The sequence below is a fragment of the Lucilia sericata genome, unplaced genomic scaffold (genome assembly GCF_015586225.1).
Source record: "Lucilia sericata isolate MDLA Ls3-8-SP2 unplaced genomic scaffold, ASM1558622v1 Contig000418F_arrow, whole genome shotgun sequence".
NCBI classification, from domain to species: domain Eukaryota; kingdom Metazoa; phylum Arthropoda; class Insecta; order Diptera; family Calliphoridae; genus Lucilia; species Lucilia sericata.
The window spans coordinates 228,544-247,467 of NW_023994435.1; the positions used below are offsets into that span (position 1 = coordinate 228,544).

Here is an 18,924-nt window from a genome sequence, read left to right on the forward strand (position 1 = left end):
TTCCGTTTACCGAAAGTCATTGTGATGAAGTTCAGATCGCTTTAGTGAATGAATATAATGGAACTTCTTTGATACATGAGGATTTATTTCCCAAGAAATTAAAAAATCTCTACGGTTGTCCCTTGCGTGCAGCTCTTTGGCATGTTCCACCTTATGTGTACTTATCGCAGGATGCTAATAATGTTACCTATGTATCGGGTGGTTTTGAGGGCAAACTTTTATTGGAATTAGCGAAGAAGTTAAATTTTTCCCTGGATGTTATTGTACCGCCTAATGACAGCAAACGTGGAGTGGTCCTTCAGAATGGTTCTTTAACTGGCGCTCTAAAATTGGTGAGTAGAAATTCATTTGAAAATTTTAATATCTATTTACGGACAGTATCAGTATCTCGGATGGAAATCTTATTTTAGGAAAAATTTCGAAGATTTTTGAATTTAAAGCAAATTCTAGATGAATTTTCTTTTTGTAGAAATTGTTTCTTTTTATAGAAAATTTTCGATGTATTTTCTTTTTATAGAACATTTTTAATGAATCGTCTGTAATTGTTAGGGCCTAACCAGTGAGAGAATTCTCCAAATAATCGATCCAAAATGTTTAGCATTGAAAATCCCAAATCAACCAATATAGTCATGCTTGGATTCTTTTTTATTTTTATTCCAGCTCCAAGAGCGGCAAGCTGACTTAAGTTTGGGATCATTTCGACAAACCAAACAACGTAGTCTGATCTTAACAACAAGTATTAATTATTATCAAACAGTTTGGGTGGTTCTGACTTTGAGTGAAGCCTATATTTTAAGTTCTTTGGAAACTATATTGTTTCCATTTACCGATGACACCTGGTACTTATTGGCTTTTACCGGTTTTATCGCATGGGTTGTTGTTGCAATAATTAGACGTTTATTCCGTAAAACTGTGCGAAAACATATGGATCATGTTACTTTAGATGTCTTAGCCATACTGGTTGGTATGTCAGCCCAATATAGGCCAGTCTTCAATACAACTCGCGTACTAAATGCAACATGGATGATATTTTCTTTAATCATTAGGACATTTTATCAAGCCATGTTATTTCACTTAATACGTAACCACATAACACGTCATATGCCTCAGAATCTGGAAGAATTAGTGGAAAAAAATTATTCATTGATTGTAAACCGACCAACATTTGATGCTATGCAAAAGGTTAATTTATTTAGGAGCATTAATTTTATTATAACAAATGATTCTGATAACAAGAAGCCTTTAGAATACTTAGAAAATTTACCTTTAAATCAAGCTGCACAATCGGCAGTAGCTATTCCCTTGATACTTGCCCAATACTATATCGAGATTTATAAAAGACCAGACATTTTTAAAATTGTGCCACAAAAAGTCATGGATTTTAAACTGTGCATGTATTTCACCAAACATTCATTCCTAATCGAACAATTTGATGATATACTGATGATGGTTAAAGGCTTTGGTCTCTTCAAAGCCTGGTTTAATAAAGAGATCGATGAGAATTATGTAAAAAATACACATTTAGAAGCAAATCATATTATTGGCATGAAACAATTAAAAATGGCTTTTGTATTACTTTTAATGGGTTATCTAATGGCCATTGTGGTATTTTTCGTGGAATTGTTGCATAAGATGTTAAGACGTAATTGTTTGAGATTATTTTTGAGAATGGTAAGGTATTTCAGAAGGTTTTCAGTTGGTAATTTTCGTTTGTAATAATCACATGTAGGATCATATATTTCCAGGGCCTTTATCATAAAACAATTTAAATAAAATATTAATTTCAATATAAGATTTGTCTCCAGGATACCCAGGTAGGGTAGTGAACTACTTCTATCAGTGTTGAAATCGTGGGTTTGATTCCTCTGATCTGATCACTACAACAGGTTTTTGCAGTATTATTATAATTCCCTCCTATTAGCTTAAAAAAATTGCACGTTATCAGCAAATTACGTTTAAATGCATAAATTATATATCGTCAATAATAAAATTTACCTATAAATTGGGGTTTACGTTAAATCTTAAATTTATATATTTATATAATAAATAATAGTAGAATTGCTATTGTAAAATAAATAAATGGTAAACATTTTTCGTTTCATTTAAAAGACATTGTTTTTAATTTACTTAAATTTTTGTCTACATTTTCACAATTATTAATTTTTACATTTATTATTTTAAATTCGTATAAATAAAGAATCTACATCATTAATCTAATACCGATGTCAAAGTCCAAACCGAATTTATATATTTTACATAAGCTCAATAGATAGATAGATAGATAGATAGATAGATAGATAGATAGATAGATAGATAATAGATAGATAGATAAGATAGATAGATATAGCGATAGATATAGCTAGCTCGATAGATAGATAGATAGCTAGATAGATAGATAGATCGATAGATAGACTCAGATCGCTAGCTCGCTCGCTCGCTCGCTCGCTCGCTCGCTCGCTCGTCGCTCGCTCGCTCGCTCGCGCTCGCTCGCTCGGTCGCTCGCGCTCGCTCCCTCGCTCCGCTCGCTCGCTCGCTCGCTCGCTCGCTCGCTCGCTCGCTCGCTCGCTCTCTCGCTCGCTCTCGCTCGCTCGCTCGCTCGCTCGCTCGCTCGCTCGCTGCTCGCTCCTCGCTCGCTCGCTCGCTCGCTCGCTCGCTCGCTCGCTCGCTGTGTCCCCTTTCTCGCTCCTCTCCGTCTGTCTCCTCCTCTTCCTCTCCGTCTTCCCGCTCCCGGGCTTTCTGTTTTTCCCCTTCTTTGCCCCTCCTTTTCTTCTCCCTCGGTTGCTTTTTCCTGCGCCGGTCCTCTGGCCCTCCTTCCTTTCTCCCTCCCCCCTCCTTTCTGCTTCTGCCTCCCCCTCTCCTCCCCCTCCTCCTCTCCCGCTTCCCTCCTCTTTGTCTCCGCTTCCGCGCTTCGGGTTCCCTCCCCCTCTTTTCGCCCCCCTTTTCCACTCCTTTCATTCTTTCGTTTTTCCCATTTTCTTTCAATTCTCCCTCCCATCAATCCTTCCCCTGTCATAATCATGCGTACATATTTCCATTATTTCTGTTTCAGCTTCAAGATCGAAAAGCTGACCTAAGTCTGGGATCATTTCAACAGACCAAACAACGCCGGGAAGTGGTTACATCAACCATAACTTATTATCAAACCAGTTGGGTCATTGTGACACTGAGTGAAGCTTTTATTTTGACTTCATTAGAAACCATGTTATATCCTTTTACTATCGGTACCTGGTACTTGTTGGCTTTAATGTGTGTTTTTGCAATAGGACTCGCTGCTTTACTTCGTCGTAAATTTCGTAAAACTATATTGAAAAATGTAGATGCCTCATTGGATGTTATTGCGATGCTATTGGGTCTACCAGCCCAATATAAACCGATCTTTCAAAGTACTAGAATATTAAGTGCTACATGGATGATGTTTTCCCTTATATTGAGAACCGTATATCAAGCCCTACTCTTTCATGTAATACGAACGCACATAACACGAAATGTACCCCCAAACTTTAGATGAATTAGTAGAACAAAATTATTCATTAGTTGTGGAACCGGGAACATTCAATGCTCTACAAAAGGTTCCAATATTTAATAATACCGAATTTATTACCTTACATACGCCCGATGACACAAAACCTTTAGTGTATTTGGAAGAGTTACCACTAAGTAAGGCCAGATATACAGCAGCAGCTCTTCCTTTAATATTTCAGCAATACTATACGGATGTTCGTCATAAAGTCAACGTCTTTAGGGTCTTACCTAATACTATTATGCATTTAAAATTGGGCATATTTTTGAGCAAACATTCATTTTTAATCGATCAGTTAGATGATATATTGGGTATGCTTAGGGGTTATTCTTTGGTGGAAGCTTGGTATAAGCAAGAGGTAGATGTACATTATGCTAGAACTGAGCACTCACACTTGGATCATATAATCAATTTAAGGGATTTAGAAATGCCATTTAAATTACTCGTAATGGGTTACGTATTAGCAGTAATAATATTTTTATTCGAATTATTATGGAAAAAAATTAAAATTAGAAAGTGTTTAAGCAAGTTATGGAGAATCTTAAATGTTTGTCATAAGATTAAATTCTTTTAAAAGGGTTTAGTAAGGCAGAGAATAGAAAGAATGTGTTCATTAGGTATATAGTGCAATTTGGTAAATAATAGTTAGTAGCACAAAAGTTAAAATTTTGAAATAGTACTATTTTTTTAGAATTATAGAATTATAATATGAGTCCATTTACTGCTCTATGGACTTGTCTATTTACTATTTTTAGTCTATGGAATAGTCCTCTTACTCGCCTAGGGTCTAATCTGAAGACTAGTCCATTGACTTTTCAATCGGTGTATTAGTCTGTAATCTGTGGACTAGACTAGTCTATGGACAATTCTATTTACTAGACTGTTGAATAGATAATAGACTAGGTTTTGTAGATTATATTATTGACTAAACTATTTTTGGCGGGTCTATTGACTAGACTAGTCTATAGACTTCCCTGGTCAAATCTATTGACTGCTCTGATAAATGATCTACTGACTCCCAAAAAGTATTTAAATAAATACAATAGCATTGAATTTTCCATCCCTGCCTTATAGCTTTAGTTTACACCCAAACATTAAACACCATAGTTATGCCAATATTTCTGTTCTTCTATTATTACAGCTTCAAGATCGACAAGCTGACTTAAGTTTGGGATCATTTCGTCAAACTAGTGCACGCGATATTGTGGCAACTTCCACAATGAATTACTTTCAAACCGGTTGGTCGGTGGTAACAATGAGTGAAGCTTATATATTGACTTCATTGGAAATCATATTATTTCCCTTCAGCAATAATACCTGGTGTATTTTAGTATTTCTATGTGCTTTCGCATTGTCTGTAGTAAATTTCGCAAAATGGATTTTTCGTAAACTAAAACCCAAACATTTAGATCAAGTGAGTTTGGATATACTTTTAATGCTACTGGGTATGCCGGCCCTATATACACCATTCTATAATGCTAGTAGAATTTTAAATACCACCTGGATGATATTTTCTTTAATATTAAGAACGGTGTATCAAGCTCTAATGTTTCACTTTATACGCACTCATGTAACCAGAAATATGCCACAGACCTTGGAAGAACTATTACAAAAGAACTACTCAATGATTGTTAATCTAGCCAGTGCTGCAGCACTCAATGAGGTGCCACTACTGCAGTCTTTAAATTTTCTGATTTTAAATACCTCTTTAGATACCCTGGCTTTGGAATATTTGGAAAGTTTGCCGCATGAAAAGGCAAAACATTCGGTAGCTGCCATTCCCTATGCTCACTTGCAATATTATATTGAAAGCTTTAACAAGGGAGGTTTATTTAAGGTTTTACCACACACCATTATGAGTTTGCAAATGTGTATGTATACCTCCAAACATTCATTCCTAATTGATCAGTTCAATGAAGATTTGATGCTGTTGCGAGGATTTGGTCTGCTCTTGGCTTGGTATCGTCAAGAAATAAATACGAATTACTTTAACGAACGTCATTTAGTGGCAAATCATATTTTGGTTTAAAACAGTTAAAAATGGCTTTTATATTTCTCTTAATAGGTCATATAGTGGCTATGGGGGTGTTTCTATTGGAGTTAATATATAGAAGGTGGGAAAAACGCCGTTATTTAAAGAAAATGTTTTAATTGATTGATGTTGATTGGGGAGATATGATAAGATTGTTACAGGTAGTGTCATTTGTGAGAAGAGAAAATGTGATGGTATGGCTTTGATCCAAAAAGGAAGGAATGTTGTGATGATTGAACATGGTTTTGAACATTATATTAACTTTAAAATATATTATATTTATGTATTTCTGTCTGTGTCTATGCTTTAAATATTCAATAAAATGTGCACGCAAATTAATTGTTTTGTTTTTAATCGAATTGGAAAAGGGGGACTAATAATATAGCTCAACATTTTTATATGCCAGAGATCAAATATACTTCTTTTTTTTAAAAAAATAAAGCTGCGCTGAATCCGAATTTGACTCAGAATCTCATCAAGTTTTCGAGAAATTGTGTCCTTAAAATTTAAAGTATGCAGTTTTTTGTCATATTTGAGACGTTACAATCTGTTATATAATCTTGTAGTCCAATCTCTCGAATTTTAAAATAAAGTATTAATTATCCTCTGTTATATACATTTCCTTCCTCAAGATATTTTAAACTTTGCAATATTCATAAATTGACAAATAGTGATTATTTGAATTAATTTATTTTACGATCACGTCGACATTGTATTGAGCTTTCCGAATTTGTTATAAAGTCTCTAAAATGGCCTAAACTTTTTTTAAATCAGGTATTTCGAAAACCGGATGTAATGGAGAAATTCTTTATTCTTAGGATTTAGAATAACGTATTCCTTTAGAAAAGTATATCTTGGTGTCAGGGATTCGACTTTTATCATTTTTTGTTGGCCTTTTTAATGAACATATACAAATTTAGATCCTTTAGTGTTTAAGGTCATTGCTATACGGACAGAAGGGCGAATAATCTTACAATTTTATAAAGATCTAGTGTACATAATAAAACCTCTATTTTTTGCAGTTAAAAAATCGAGAAGTCGACCTTAGTATGGGATCTTTCGTGAGAATTATAACGAAGTCAAGTGGCGACCTCAACCATAAATTACTTTCAAAGTGTTATAGCAACCGTTTCACTAAGAGATGCCTATCTTTTAACATCAACGGAAATTATTCTATATCCCTTTAGCACCTATACATGGTACTCAATATTGTTAATATTCTTGGCCGCTATAGGAGCTATAATAATCTTAAAACATTTCTGCAAAAACAACTTTTAAAAACGATCAAAATAGTATACTTCAACTTTTACAATTATTATTGGGCGTATCTGGCAGTATTATGCCTCAAAGAAATTTTACTCGTATATTGAATATGTCATGGATGATTTATGCTCTCATCTTGAGAGCTGTTTATGAAGCTTTATTATTTCGTTTAATTAGAACTCATGTGAGGCGTCATATACCCCAAACATTAGAACAATTGGTGGAGGAAAATTATTCAATAATTATCAATAAAATTGGTATCAATGCCATAGAGGATATTGAAGCTCTTAATGCTCTAAATATTATACTATTAAATACCACTTCGGAAACTTTGACTTTGGAATTTTTGGAAAATTTACCATTACAACAAGCTCGAACTAGCGTTACCATTGCTCCTCTCGTAGTGGCTCAATATTATGCTCATCGCTTTCGTAAGATATCCGTATTCCAGTTATTACCCGATAATGTTATGAATTTTGAAGTTTGTATTTATTTGAGTAAACATTCATTCTTAATTGATCAATTTAATGATATTCTTATATGGACAAAAACTTTTGGTCTTTTGGAAGCTTGGTATCATGCTGAAATTAATTTAAATTTTTTGCATCATGAACATGACGCCACAGATCGGTTATTTGGTCTTAAGCAATTGTATATGGCATTTGTGATTTTAATTTGCGGTTATATAGTGGCAACTATGATTTTTATATGGGAGCTATTACGTCATAAATATCAATATTATAAGTTTGTAAAGAAGTAAATGGAAATAAATAAATAAAAATAAAATTATATAAAGTAATTAGCCTAAAAAGTGGTTTTTAATATTATATAATGAATGATTGTTTTAATTAGTTTTATACTTTTCGAAAGTGCGTCAAAGGAAATTTATTTTGTTATTGATATTTATTTGTTTTATTCTTTGAGTTACACCTCGTGTCACGCTTTTAATAAGTTTTTATTATAAACTTTTTAATAGTTAAATAATATGCAGTATTTCCCCACTTCAGGCTTCATCAAGGATCTTTAGTGGAACAAATTAGAGTGTAACATTAGGCTATATCGATTCTAGGCATGATAATCTGAATTTATTTTTAGATATTCCGGGATTCGGGATAGAAAAACAATGGAAAAACTCCTTTTTAAGAATATGACCTCAATTTTTTTTGTTTCTTATATATTCCTCCTGTAGGTTAATGTTCTAGTCTGGCAGGTCGTAGGTGGTCCGATTCCCATCTGAGACACTTGTAAAGAATCTTTGGCCCAGCTCACCAAAAAATTGATAAGTGCCCTTTATTTATTTCCCTATTTTCCGGAATTCCCCCACTGTACATATGTTTTTAACAAGAAACAATTGTTTTTTAAAACTTTTTCAATTAACTCTATATGATTTAATGCTTAATTGTACAAAAGTTTACACGTGTTTGATTAATTACGAAACTAGTTATGTAATAGCTTCTACTCTATTTATAAATGGATAGTTTTAAAAAGTTTTACTACTTAAATTTCCGGAAATAATTGTGTGGAGTCTAATATTATAACAACTTCATATCCAAACTAATCGACATTTTCAAAAGTACATTGCACTCTAACGGTTCTAATAAAATGAATCTAACGGGTTTATTAAATTTTGAGTCGGTGATTGTAAAAGGTGCTCAAACACAATCCAACGAACTAAATACTTTTGTAGCGAATTCTTTAAGAATTATAGTTGAGGAATTTTTCTTAAAAGTCGCTCCATCATTTGTTATTGTTGTATCGTGTCGTCGTCAGAGTCCTTTAAATTTTTATCTTAATATTATGCAACATCTCTTTAATATGGTGGATAATATGATTGTACAATTGGTATTTGTGGACTATAAAAAACCTGTAAGAATTGAGGGTCTCAGATATCATAATTTATTATTGGTGGATTCTTTGGAAGCATTTTTGTAAGTCTGCATTTATTTAAAATAATAAAACAAAAACTATTATATTTACATTCTCTGGTTCCAGAGATATCGATGTGGTTTCTTATAGCCGTGATTATGATACCAATGAATACTATCACATTTTCCTTATGCAACGTGATCGTCATCTTCAAAACGATATGAAGGGGATTTTTGACTATTGCTGGACTAATCATATTATAAATTGTAATGTCCAATTACAAACTGCCTTGGGGGAAGTATTTATGTATACATATTTCCATTTTCCTATAAGTATAAATGTGGCAATACCATACCGGAAAAAATCAATCAATTTATTAATGACTCGTGGCTTAATCAGGGTTATTTCCTGCCAAAATTGAAGAATTTTCAAGGCTGTCCTTTAGTGGCTGCAGTACGTAATATACCACCCTATACATACCCAAGCGGAGCTAAAGATGGTGTTATGACTTATAGTGGATTCGAAATGGATGTGATAAAACATTTGGCGAAAAGAATGAATTTTTCATTGAGTTTACGTACAAAAATACACGATGATCGTTTAGCTCCCTTTGGAAATGGTGCTTTAAAAATGGTGAATAATGTACCATAAATAAAGTTACAAAGTTATTTATTTAAAATTTCCTTTTTCCAGCTCGATGATCATACTGCTGATATAGTCTTTGGTTTCTATCGCAAACGTACGAGTATGAATGTAAAATATAGCACCACAATGCCGCATTATCAGAATTACATTGTATCAGTTGTCTACTTACCAGCTCATAGATTAAAAACCTTTGAAGTTTTGTCATATCCATTTCCTAATTGTGGCTGGTATGCTTTAGCCGTGACTACGTTTATAATCATTTTGTTTACACGTTTGTTGCGTTTACATCAATCACAGTCGATACCAACATTTTCAATGATTGCCTGTGCTTTGGGTTCTCCGATTCATCGAGAACCTCAATTACCAACTTCCGTCTTAATATTTATAACCTGGTTGTGGAGTACCTTTTTATTGCGCTCCATTTATTCTGGTTTATTGTTCCATTTATTTCGCAATGAAATTCACGCTTCCCTGCCACACAATCTGGATGAGGCGGTTAATGCCAGTTATCGTGCGGTTATGAATCTGTTCACTTATAATGATATTAAATATATACCATTTTATCAACGCTCTCCAAATCATTCAAGCATTGTGATCGATTCTTCGGATGAGTTAATACCTATTGCTTATTTGGAAAATAATTATGAGGAAAATTTTTATGCTGTGGTCTCACAGGAATTTCTGATCCATTATACGGAGAAATATAAAAAGCCTGGATTATTTTATATTATACCCGAGATTATAATGCAACAGCGAATGTGTTTCTATTTAGAGAAACATTCGTATCTGATAAATCAATTGGATGCGGAAATTATGGATATACATGCTGTGGGTTTAATTGGTTATTGGGCGAAGAATTTTATAAATTCGAAATATCTAAATAGTAAGCATATGTTTCAAGATGCTAGAATTGAGCAGGACGATTTATGGGGTATTTATATGATTTGTAGCGCGTGCTATTTAGTGGCCTTCGTAATATTTTAATCGAAATTTTATCGCGCGAAAAATTAGAGGCGCAGAAGAGGAGGGCGGAGAAGAAAAGGGCGAGGAAAAACGAAGAACGAACGAACGAACGAACGAACGAACGAACGAACGAACGACGACGAACGAACGAACAACGAACGACAAAAAACGAACGAACGAACGAACGAACGAACGAACTAACGAACGAACGAACGAACGAACGAACGAACGAACGAACGAAACGAACGAACGAAACGAACGAACGAACGAACGAACGAACGAACGAACGAACGAACGAACGAACGAACGAAAACGAACGAACGAACGACGAACGAACGAAGAACGAACGAACGAACGAACGAACGAACGAAACGAACGAACGAACGAACGAACGAACGAACGAACGAACGAACGAACGAACGAACGAACGAACGACCGAACGAACGAACGAACGAACGAACGAACGAACGAACGAACGAAACGAACGAACGAACGAACGAACGAACGAAACGAACGAAACGAACGAAACGAAGAACGAACGAACGAACGAACGAACGAACGAACGAACGAACGAACGAACGAACGAACGAAACGAACGAACGAACGAACGAACGAACGAACGAACGAACGAACGAACGAACGAACGAACGAAGAACTAACGAAGAACGAACGAACGAACGAACGAACGAACGAACGAACGAACGAACGAACGAACGAAGAACGAACGAACGAACGAACGAACGAACGAACGAACGAACGAACGAACGAACGAACGAACGAACGAACGAACGAACGAACGAACGAACGAACGAAGAACGAACGAACGAACGAACGAACGAACGAACGAACGAACGAACGAAACGAACGAACGAACGAACGAACGAACGAACGAACGAACGAACGAACGAACGAACGAACGAACGAACGAACGAACGAACGAAACGAACGAACGAACGAACGAAACGAACGAACGAACGAACGAACGAACAACGAACGAACGAACGAACGAACGAACGAACGAAACGAACGAACGAACGAACGAACGAACGAACGAACGAACGAACGAACGAACGAACTAAGAACGAAAACGAAAACGAACGAACGAAAACGAACAAGAACGAACGAACACGAACTAAACGAACGAACTAACTAACTAAACTAACTAACTAACTAACTAACGAACTAACTAACGAACTAAGAACTAACTAAGAAAACGAACTAACTAACTACTAACTAAAACGAACTAACGAACTAACTAACGAACTAACTAACTAAAACGAACTAACTAACTAACTAACTAACAAACTAACTAACTGAAACTGACTAACTAACTAACTAACAACTAACTAATTAACTAACTAACTAACTAACTAGCTAACTAACTAACTAACTAACTAACTAACTAACTAACTAACTAACTAACTAACTAACTTACTAACTAAATGGCATCAAAAGTGAAATACGAAAAAATTGTGAATCGCATTTTCATTTAAAAACTTCGATTTCTTTTATTAAATTTAAACCATAAGATTTCACCAACAAATACAATAAACGTTATTAAATACAAATACAAACAAATCTGTACGATACCCGATAACTGATCCAGAGTAAGGGGAGTTTCTGTCGACACCTCATCCACCTCTTCCAGAAAACGATCATCCAACACCAGTTCAGCCCAGTAATCAATTAAACCAAAATTACGTAAATTTTGTAAAACATGATCGAATGGCCCCACTAAATAAGAATGTTTCGTAAAATACACACACAACTGCTGGGAAAATATAGTTTCCTTTAAAACATGGAAAACACCATATTTATCGTGAGTATTGACATAGTACGTAAGAAAATCCTTGGGAGTACCGGTAACATAACGTTTTTGGGGATTTGCTTCCAATAAGGGAAAACCACCGGCATCACTTATGTTCATAATTAAAACTTCTATTAGTTTATCACGTATAACTTGTATGCCCGAAAACGAATCCCCCGTAGCCATATTCAAAATAAGTTGATATTTACGTTCAGTTAATTCGGCTGCAGTATCTGGAGGAGCTAATGTCTTTTGTGATTTAAGAAAATCATATAAAGAACCTTGGTAAATGGAACGTAAAATCATGGTTAATAAAATCCACATAAATAAGATATAACGAGCAAAATTGCGTTGAGGCAACAAGTGGGCCGTTTGACCCAAGGTTATAGCTATAATGTTGATATTGATAAAATTTGGGGAACAAAAGCCATAAATAAATTTTAAAGTTTTGTGGCGTAAATGATCCAATATATGAGGAGAGCTTAGCAGAAATAGCATTAAGGCTAATAACACTAGCCAAATGTGAAAATCAAAAGGATAGGCTATAATTTCAAAACTCGTCCAAGGTTCACGCAAAGCCAATACCGTAAACACTTGCATGGTTTGGTAAAATGTCATCGAGGGACTTAATGCTGTAGAACGTTCCAGAGTACAGCGAAAAGAACCCAAACTTAAATCAGCTACACGATCATTTAGCTGGAGGAAAGAAAAAGAAAATTTGAATAAAACTTGAAAATTTTTATATATTTAAGGGTACAATTACCATTTTTATGGCTCCAGTTACCGTGCCGTCTGGTTTCACTAAACCCCTCTGTTCATTATTGGGCGGTGTTACGTAGGCTATTCTGAAATTTAAGACATTAGCTAAAACATTCAATAAAAAGCCTTCCATGCCTTCCATTTCTGTTGGACTTCTTCCCCTTTTTGGCAGTGTCAAATATGGCGGTACATTCCACAATGCTGCCATTAAGGTGCAGTTGTGAAAATTATGAAATTTATCGGGAAATAACTCAGAACCTTTCAAATTGGTTATGGATTTATTATGATTGATTATATACAATTGAACACTATGGCAGAACTTTGGTGTAAAGGGATAATAGGTGTATAATAATATAGGTTTCTCTTCCTGAGTTTGTAGCAATAGGGCCACATTAACCGTATAATAGGACCAACAATAATCAAATATTTGTTGTATTTCTTTTTCAGGATGTTTGTTTAGGGAATATAATATAATCAAATAATATTCACTGAAATCTTCGGTGGCAGTTTTTGGCCCCGGATCGATTATGCTGAAAATGAAAAATAAATAAGTTTTATTATTTTAATTTCAGTTTATCACTTACCGAAAACTTTCATATGAATCAATAAACATTATATTAAAATAAGCAAAATCATGATGATAATTGTGATGAACATCTTCCAATTTTATTTTCATATCCGTTAAATTCTTAGAATATTCACTTGATAATTCATTAAAATAATATTTGGCTCTTTTATGACGAACACTTTGTACCACCGTCAATTCACTAGTTTCTTCGAAAAAAATTCTCTATTAAAATGTTGTAAATACGAGGACATTTCGCTGACATTTATAGAATTTAAATTGAAATTTAAACTGAGACTTTTTTGGTGGGCTAATAGAAATATAATAAATTTTAATGAAATCTTTATTGAATGAAACATTTCTGTGAATTGTAGATTTTTCAATGATGATAAGAAAAGTATTTAATTTTTGTAATAAAATATTTATTACACCTATTTGTTTGGTAATTTATTATACAGAAAATTTTTTATTACATTCTTTGGAATTCTCTAGGGGAAGGAGAGTGCAACAGAGATTGAAAAGGATGAAATGTAGTGGGATTAAGTACTAAGTACTATCAAATATTATAAAAACAAGTAAGAATACCCTACACCAGTTATAAAAATAAAATGTGATTAAGTTTTCAAAATAAATCATTTAAGTGGAGTTGTACCTTTCCTCAGATTTACTTAAGCCATTTATTGTTGATTGAATTGTGGACATTTAAGTCATATTTTGAAGGGGGCTTTGTATAGGGTCAAATGAGGACCTATAATTATAAAATTCATGAGGGTTATCAAGACTAGTGTATAACTTGGTATTGCAGCTTTTTGTCGAGATACGAGTATATTAAACATAATTATGAACTTAAAAGCCCTATTCGGCTTCGTCCCGTGGACAATAGAAGATCATGTACCAAATTTCATTGAATTATCCTCAAAATTTCGACTTACATGGACGGACATAGTTTAGTCGACTCAGAAAATGATTATAAGCCGATTGTTATACTTTAAGGTGGGTATAGGATCAATATTATTGTGCGTTACAAACATCAGCACAAACCCAATACACCCTCCCCACTAAAGTGGTGTAGGGTATAAATATGTGTATACAAGGAGACTATGTCTTAAAATTTGTTATCTATTCCTAAAAAATGATAACACATCAGGCGTTTGGCACTCAAAATTCTGAAATTAGTATTGTCCTATTCAGCGTACCGTCTTGTTTTATTAAAACATTCTATTAGATTTCTGTTTAAATGTTAATTAACTACCGTTTGTGGTCGGCGTTTCAGGCATTACTTAGTAAGGTTAAAGATTACTAATAGACGTTTGGAATAAGTGAATAGTGTAAAATAATTCATTAATTACAAAACGATTTACTTGTAATCATTAGTTGGGGTTTAAGACTTCAACCCATTAAAACTTTTCCGAGCATTCTCTGGAATAATTATTAGTAAATCTGTACCGCAATTCGGTAACTTTTTAACAACAAAATGCTTACTTAAAATTCGTTAACGATAGCACAGGCCTACAAAATTTTGAAAAAGTCGAAACCCTGAGACTAAGTTATACTTTTCTTAAGTATTAAGCCGCGCTGAATTTGTATCTTTTCTCCAAAACTTCTGGAATTTGAGATATAGTGTCCTGAGGTTTGAAAAAAAATCCATTTTTTCCATTAAAATAAAGATCTAACAATTTAAATATCTTCTTTGTTCTTCGAGATATCTTCACCTTAAGCTTGAAAACTCGTGGTTTTCGGTATATTCGTGGTATTTATACCCTACACTACCATAGTGCGGAGGGTATTATGCTTTGTACATATTATTTATAGCGAATAAAAATATTGGATCTATGCCTACCTGCTGATGTTCTAATCGATTCAAAATCACTTTCTGATTCGATTTAACTATGTCTGTCCGTCATTCAACTCCAACGGATGATATCTCAGCAATTACATAACATTTTTAAACAATTCCAAAAGTATTTTTATAAGAAACAAGTAAGAAAGTATAGTCGGGCGTGGCCGACCATATGATACCCTACACCAGTTATGAATATTAAATGTGATTTATTTTTCATAATAAAGCATTTATCTTCAATATTCCCTTGTTCCGATACATTTAAGCAATTTATGGATGAAAAACTAATTTTCTGAAAGAGGCTTTATATGGGGGCTAGAGGCAAATATGGACCAAGCCCGATAAAATTTTGTGAATATATTTATATTTACATAATATTTTATTGTGCTGAATTTCATCGCGATACTTGTGTTTATAAGTTAATTTGGGACATTCAAGTAATTTTCTGAAGGGGACTTTGTATGGGAGCTAGGGTCAAATGTGGCCCGATCTTTATGAAATTTGGCAGGGTCATCAAGACTTAATCGACTTTAATATACTTTAAGGTGGGTCTAGGACGAATATTTTTGTATGTTACAAACATCAGCGCAAATCCAATATACCCTCCCCACCATAGTGGTGTAGTGTATAAAAAATGTGAACTTCAGGACACGATACTTCGAGTTATGAGCCCAGATTCGGATTCAGTGCAGCTCAATTTCAATAATTGTAATCAATTTTTGATTACAAGGTTTACATTGACGGTCGACGGACAGGGCTTAATCGACTCTGAAAATTATTCTAAGCCGATTGGTGGATGTATGACCAATATTTTTGTGTATTACAAATATCAGCACAAATGTCAAACTTTGACTTACTGCAATTTTCTTTTGACCGATATTGTTGAAAAATTGTGTCCAATTGACTAACAATGGTGCAAATTTATCGTTTTAAAAAGTTGGGTCTATTGACATGAAATACCCCATATGTAATTTACTACAGTTCTATATTGGAAATTTAAACTTAGATCTATTTTTTTCAACATAAGTATTACGTTACATATTTATTTCTTTTCATTTCCACAGGATTTTAAAACTCAGTCTATAAGTTTATTTTTAAACTTTATTTATTTATTATTAAATTAAATTTAACAATTTTAATTAAACTAAAATTTCTACACAAACTACATGAAAATTTTCCGTAAATATACTATTTGCTTTTTAATTTTAATTTAAAACAATCATAATAATAAAATTTAAATACTATAGCCTACATTCAACAGCACAAATTTCACACACAGCACGGCATATTTTTAGGCATAGCTACTATACAAACACATCCAAATGTATGTGTGCGTGTATAAGAGAAAAAATCACTTTATATACATTTGTATTTTATGTTTTTTATTTAATTTGTTTACACATTAAGTAAACAAATCAACTAACTACACATTAATATTATTTTTATACACTGTTCAGTCGTTGTTGTGTAATTAGTAATTAATGACAACAAAATAAATAGTTCCGCAGGTTGTGTGACATGGTCACCTTAGCCTATGTATGTAGCCAAACAAATCTATTAATATCCACTATAGTTGTAACTGGAGCAACAATTGTCCGTTACGTTGAGTTTTATAAATTCATTAATTTATTGTGATTTTATGGTTGTATATAGCAGTATTACTTGCTAAATAGCACTTGTGGAATATGCGTTTAGTCTGGCCGTGCGCTGTGGTGCCTGAAATTTTGTTCAAAAACATTTGGGTGTTTAAATGTTAGCCCCTTATATGTATGTACATGTTTACACACTATACATATGTATATACATATATGTACATGGTTTTACGTGACGTCTACATTAATTCACGTGACTAAAAATATGGTTTGTTTTAAAGGGTATGTGACCGGTATAATTGAATAACGTTCTCGTAAGGGATTTAAATAGGGTGTTCATATGATTTGATATTTTTTTGAATAAAACTTTTTTCGAAAAGAAAGTTATTCGAATAGTTGTTTGTTGAAATATTTAACATTTTTCTAAAGAAAAATTTGTTTAATGTCAAAATTTGTAACTGAATAAAAAAATTTCTGGAACCCAAAGTTGTCCTACAAAAGTTGAAAAAAGGTCGAACTCCAGCGATAAAGATATATTTTGTAAAGGGTTGAGCTTCTCTGAAATCTTATATGGCTTTTGAATTTCTCGAGTACATCAGGGTCTGGAGATGTACTAAATTTCTCGAAGAATGTATAACAAAGGATAATACTATAGTATAATGTCAAAAAATTGGACTTTCATTGTACTTGATGTGACTGTGAAATTCTGATGTCATATTCGGATTCAGTATAATATCATGAGGATAAATAAAAATATAGTTATAGTTTATAAGAGCTGGACAAGAAACCTACTCAGATTAAGTCCGAGGTTTGTATTGTATGTTTCATTTAGTGGACACACAGATCTACTGGCACAACCATGTTTGTATATAAAATCGGACAATAGGATTCAGACAAATGTAGAGCAAGCGGAGAGGGCAGTAAAACGCTGGAACACTTTATCTGAGGAACGTAGATCCAAATATCTGGACAGATATTACATTTATCAGTAACACTGATCGGAAAATTCTAAGAAACTACGTCCAGAAAACTGAGTTTCCTAACGTTGGTCTATAATTATTTTTATAGATCTATTTATAAGGTATTTTCACTATTCCTAAAAAGATCGCAACAGGTCCAATAGTGACCTAAGTGTATTTTTCAGGATATGAAGCAATGTACTTTAATCTAGCCTATCCAGTTGAATAAAGTTTTATATTTGGGTTCCCTATTATTTAGTTGTATTAATATAGTGGACTGAGCTACTTAGTTTGAAGAAGTATTGTTAGTTTTTGATGTGATCCGATACCATACCATTATAAAATTGTTTTAAAATATGCTTAGAATTTTGAATCAGATTATTATTTCACAATTTTTGATTTTTAAATTGCGATCTGTGTTTTGATTGGCTGCTTGAGGGATGTTTAAAGTTCAGCGTAAATGATCAGGACAAACGATTAGAATAGTGTGGTACCTGAGAAATTTATATATTTGAAAGTTATACAAATGAAGGTTTAATGAACAGTTGGGAGGTTTAATGAAAAGAGTTGACGGTGACAATCGTGAAATTACTGATAAAAGTCTAAAGCCGAATAAAAATGCTCATTTGCTGCTTAACAGACGGGCTTGACAGAGAGTTCCTTGGAGTTTTTATTTAAGAGTAAGATGAAAAAGTAGTTTTTTGTTATTTTTTGATCTTTCATGACCTTTGAACTTCTATTTCATATTGCTCAGCTTTAATTAAATTTAAGTTCTATCGCTTGCTATTGATTTCGATCAGATGATCAAGTTTTTATGGCCGATATTAACCACTATCAATATCGGAATTTTTTGTTAACAGAAAATTTTTTATCGTGTTTTTTGTTCTCCTACTTATAGTACCTTGCACAGAAAGTCATACATACAGTAGATCGCCTTAGATCTTTATGTGTTACATACCGAATGATTAAATATAATATACCACTCAACTTTCATAGTTGGTATTTACAAAAAATAAATATAATGTAAATCAAAACTTTACACAACTTAGCTAATAAACGCCTAGTGTTATGTTACGTTTTTTTCCAGTTTATCAACAACCACCAAAGTGTAAA

General features: G+C 33.4%; 2 protein-coding genes across 2 annotated transcripts; one reads left to right on the top strand and one right to left on the bottom strand.

The window, feature by feature from the left end:
• Positions 1-8,417: 8,417 nt before the first annotated feature.
• On the top strand, positions 8,418-10,310 carry LOC119604692. Its single transcript, XM_037957471.1, has 4 exons — positions 8,418-8,743; positions 8,808-8,979; positions 9,015-9,314; positions 9,375-10,310. The coding sequence occupies exons 1-4, from the start codon at positions 8,418-8,420 to the stop codon at positions 10,308-10,310; spliced, it is 1,734 nt and encodes a 577-aa protein (XP_037813399.1).
• A 1,468-nt stretch (positions 10,311-11,778) lies between these two features.
• Positions 11,779-14,364, bottom strand: LOC119604694. The gene is made up of 4 exons (XM_037957472.1): positions 14,353-14,364; positions 13,440-13,645; positions 12,860-13,385; positions 11,779-12,792 (listed from the first exon to the last, which is right to left on the bottom strand). The coding sequence occupies exons 1-4, from the start codon at positions 14,362-14,364 to the stop codon at positions 11,779-11,781; spliced, it is 1,758 nt and encodes a 585-aa protein (XP_037813400.1).
• Between the last annotated feature and the right edge of the window lie 4,560 nt (positions 14,365-18,924).

Bases quoted from the DNA above. Each gene is read 5' to 3' on its own strand.
- LOC119604692 (XM_037957471.1), top strand. From the start codon at position 8,418: ATGAATCTAACGGGTTTATTAAATTTTGAGTCGGTGATTGTAAAAGGT. The intron at 8,744-8,807 runs GTAAGTCTGCAT...CTCTGGTTCCAG, and splicing joins GATTCTTTGGAAGCATTTTT to AGATATCGATGTGGTTTCTT. The intron at 8,980-9,014 runs GTATTTATGTAT...TTTTCCTATAAG, and splicing joins TACAAACTGCCTTGGGGGAA to TATAAATGTGGCAATACCAT.
- LOC119604694 (XM_037957472.1), bottom strand. The intron at 13,386-13,439 runs GTAAGTGATAAA...TTTCATTTTCAG, and splicing joins GATTCATATGAAAGTTTTCG to CATAATCGATCCGGGGCCAA. The intron at 12,793-12,859 runs GTAATTGTACCC...TCTTTCCTCCAG, and splicing joins TAACTGGAGCCATAAAAATG to CTAAATGATCGTGTAGCTGA.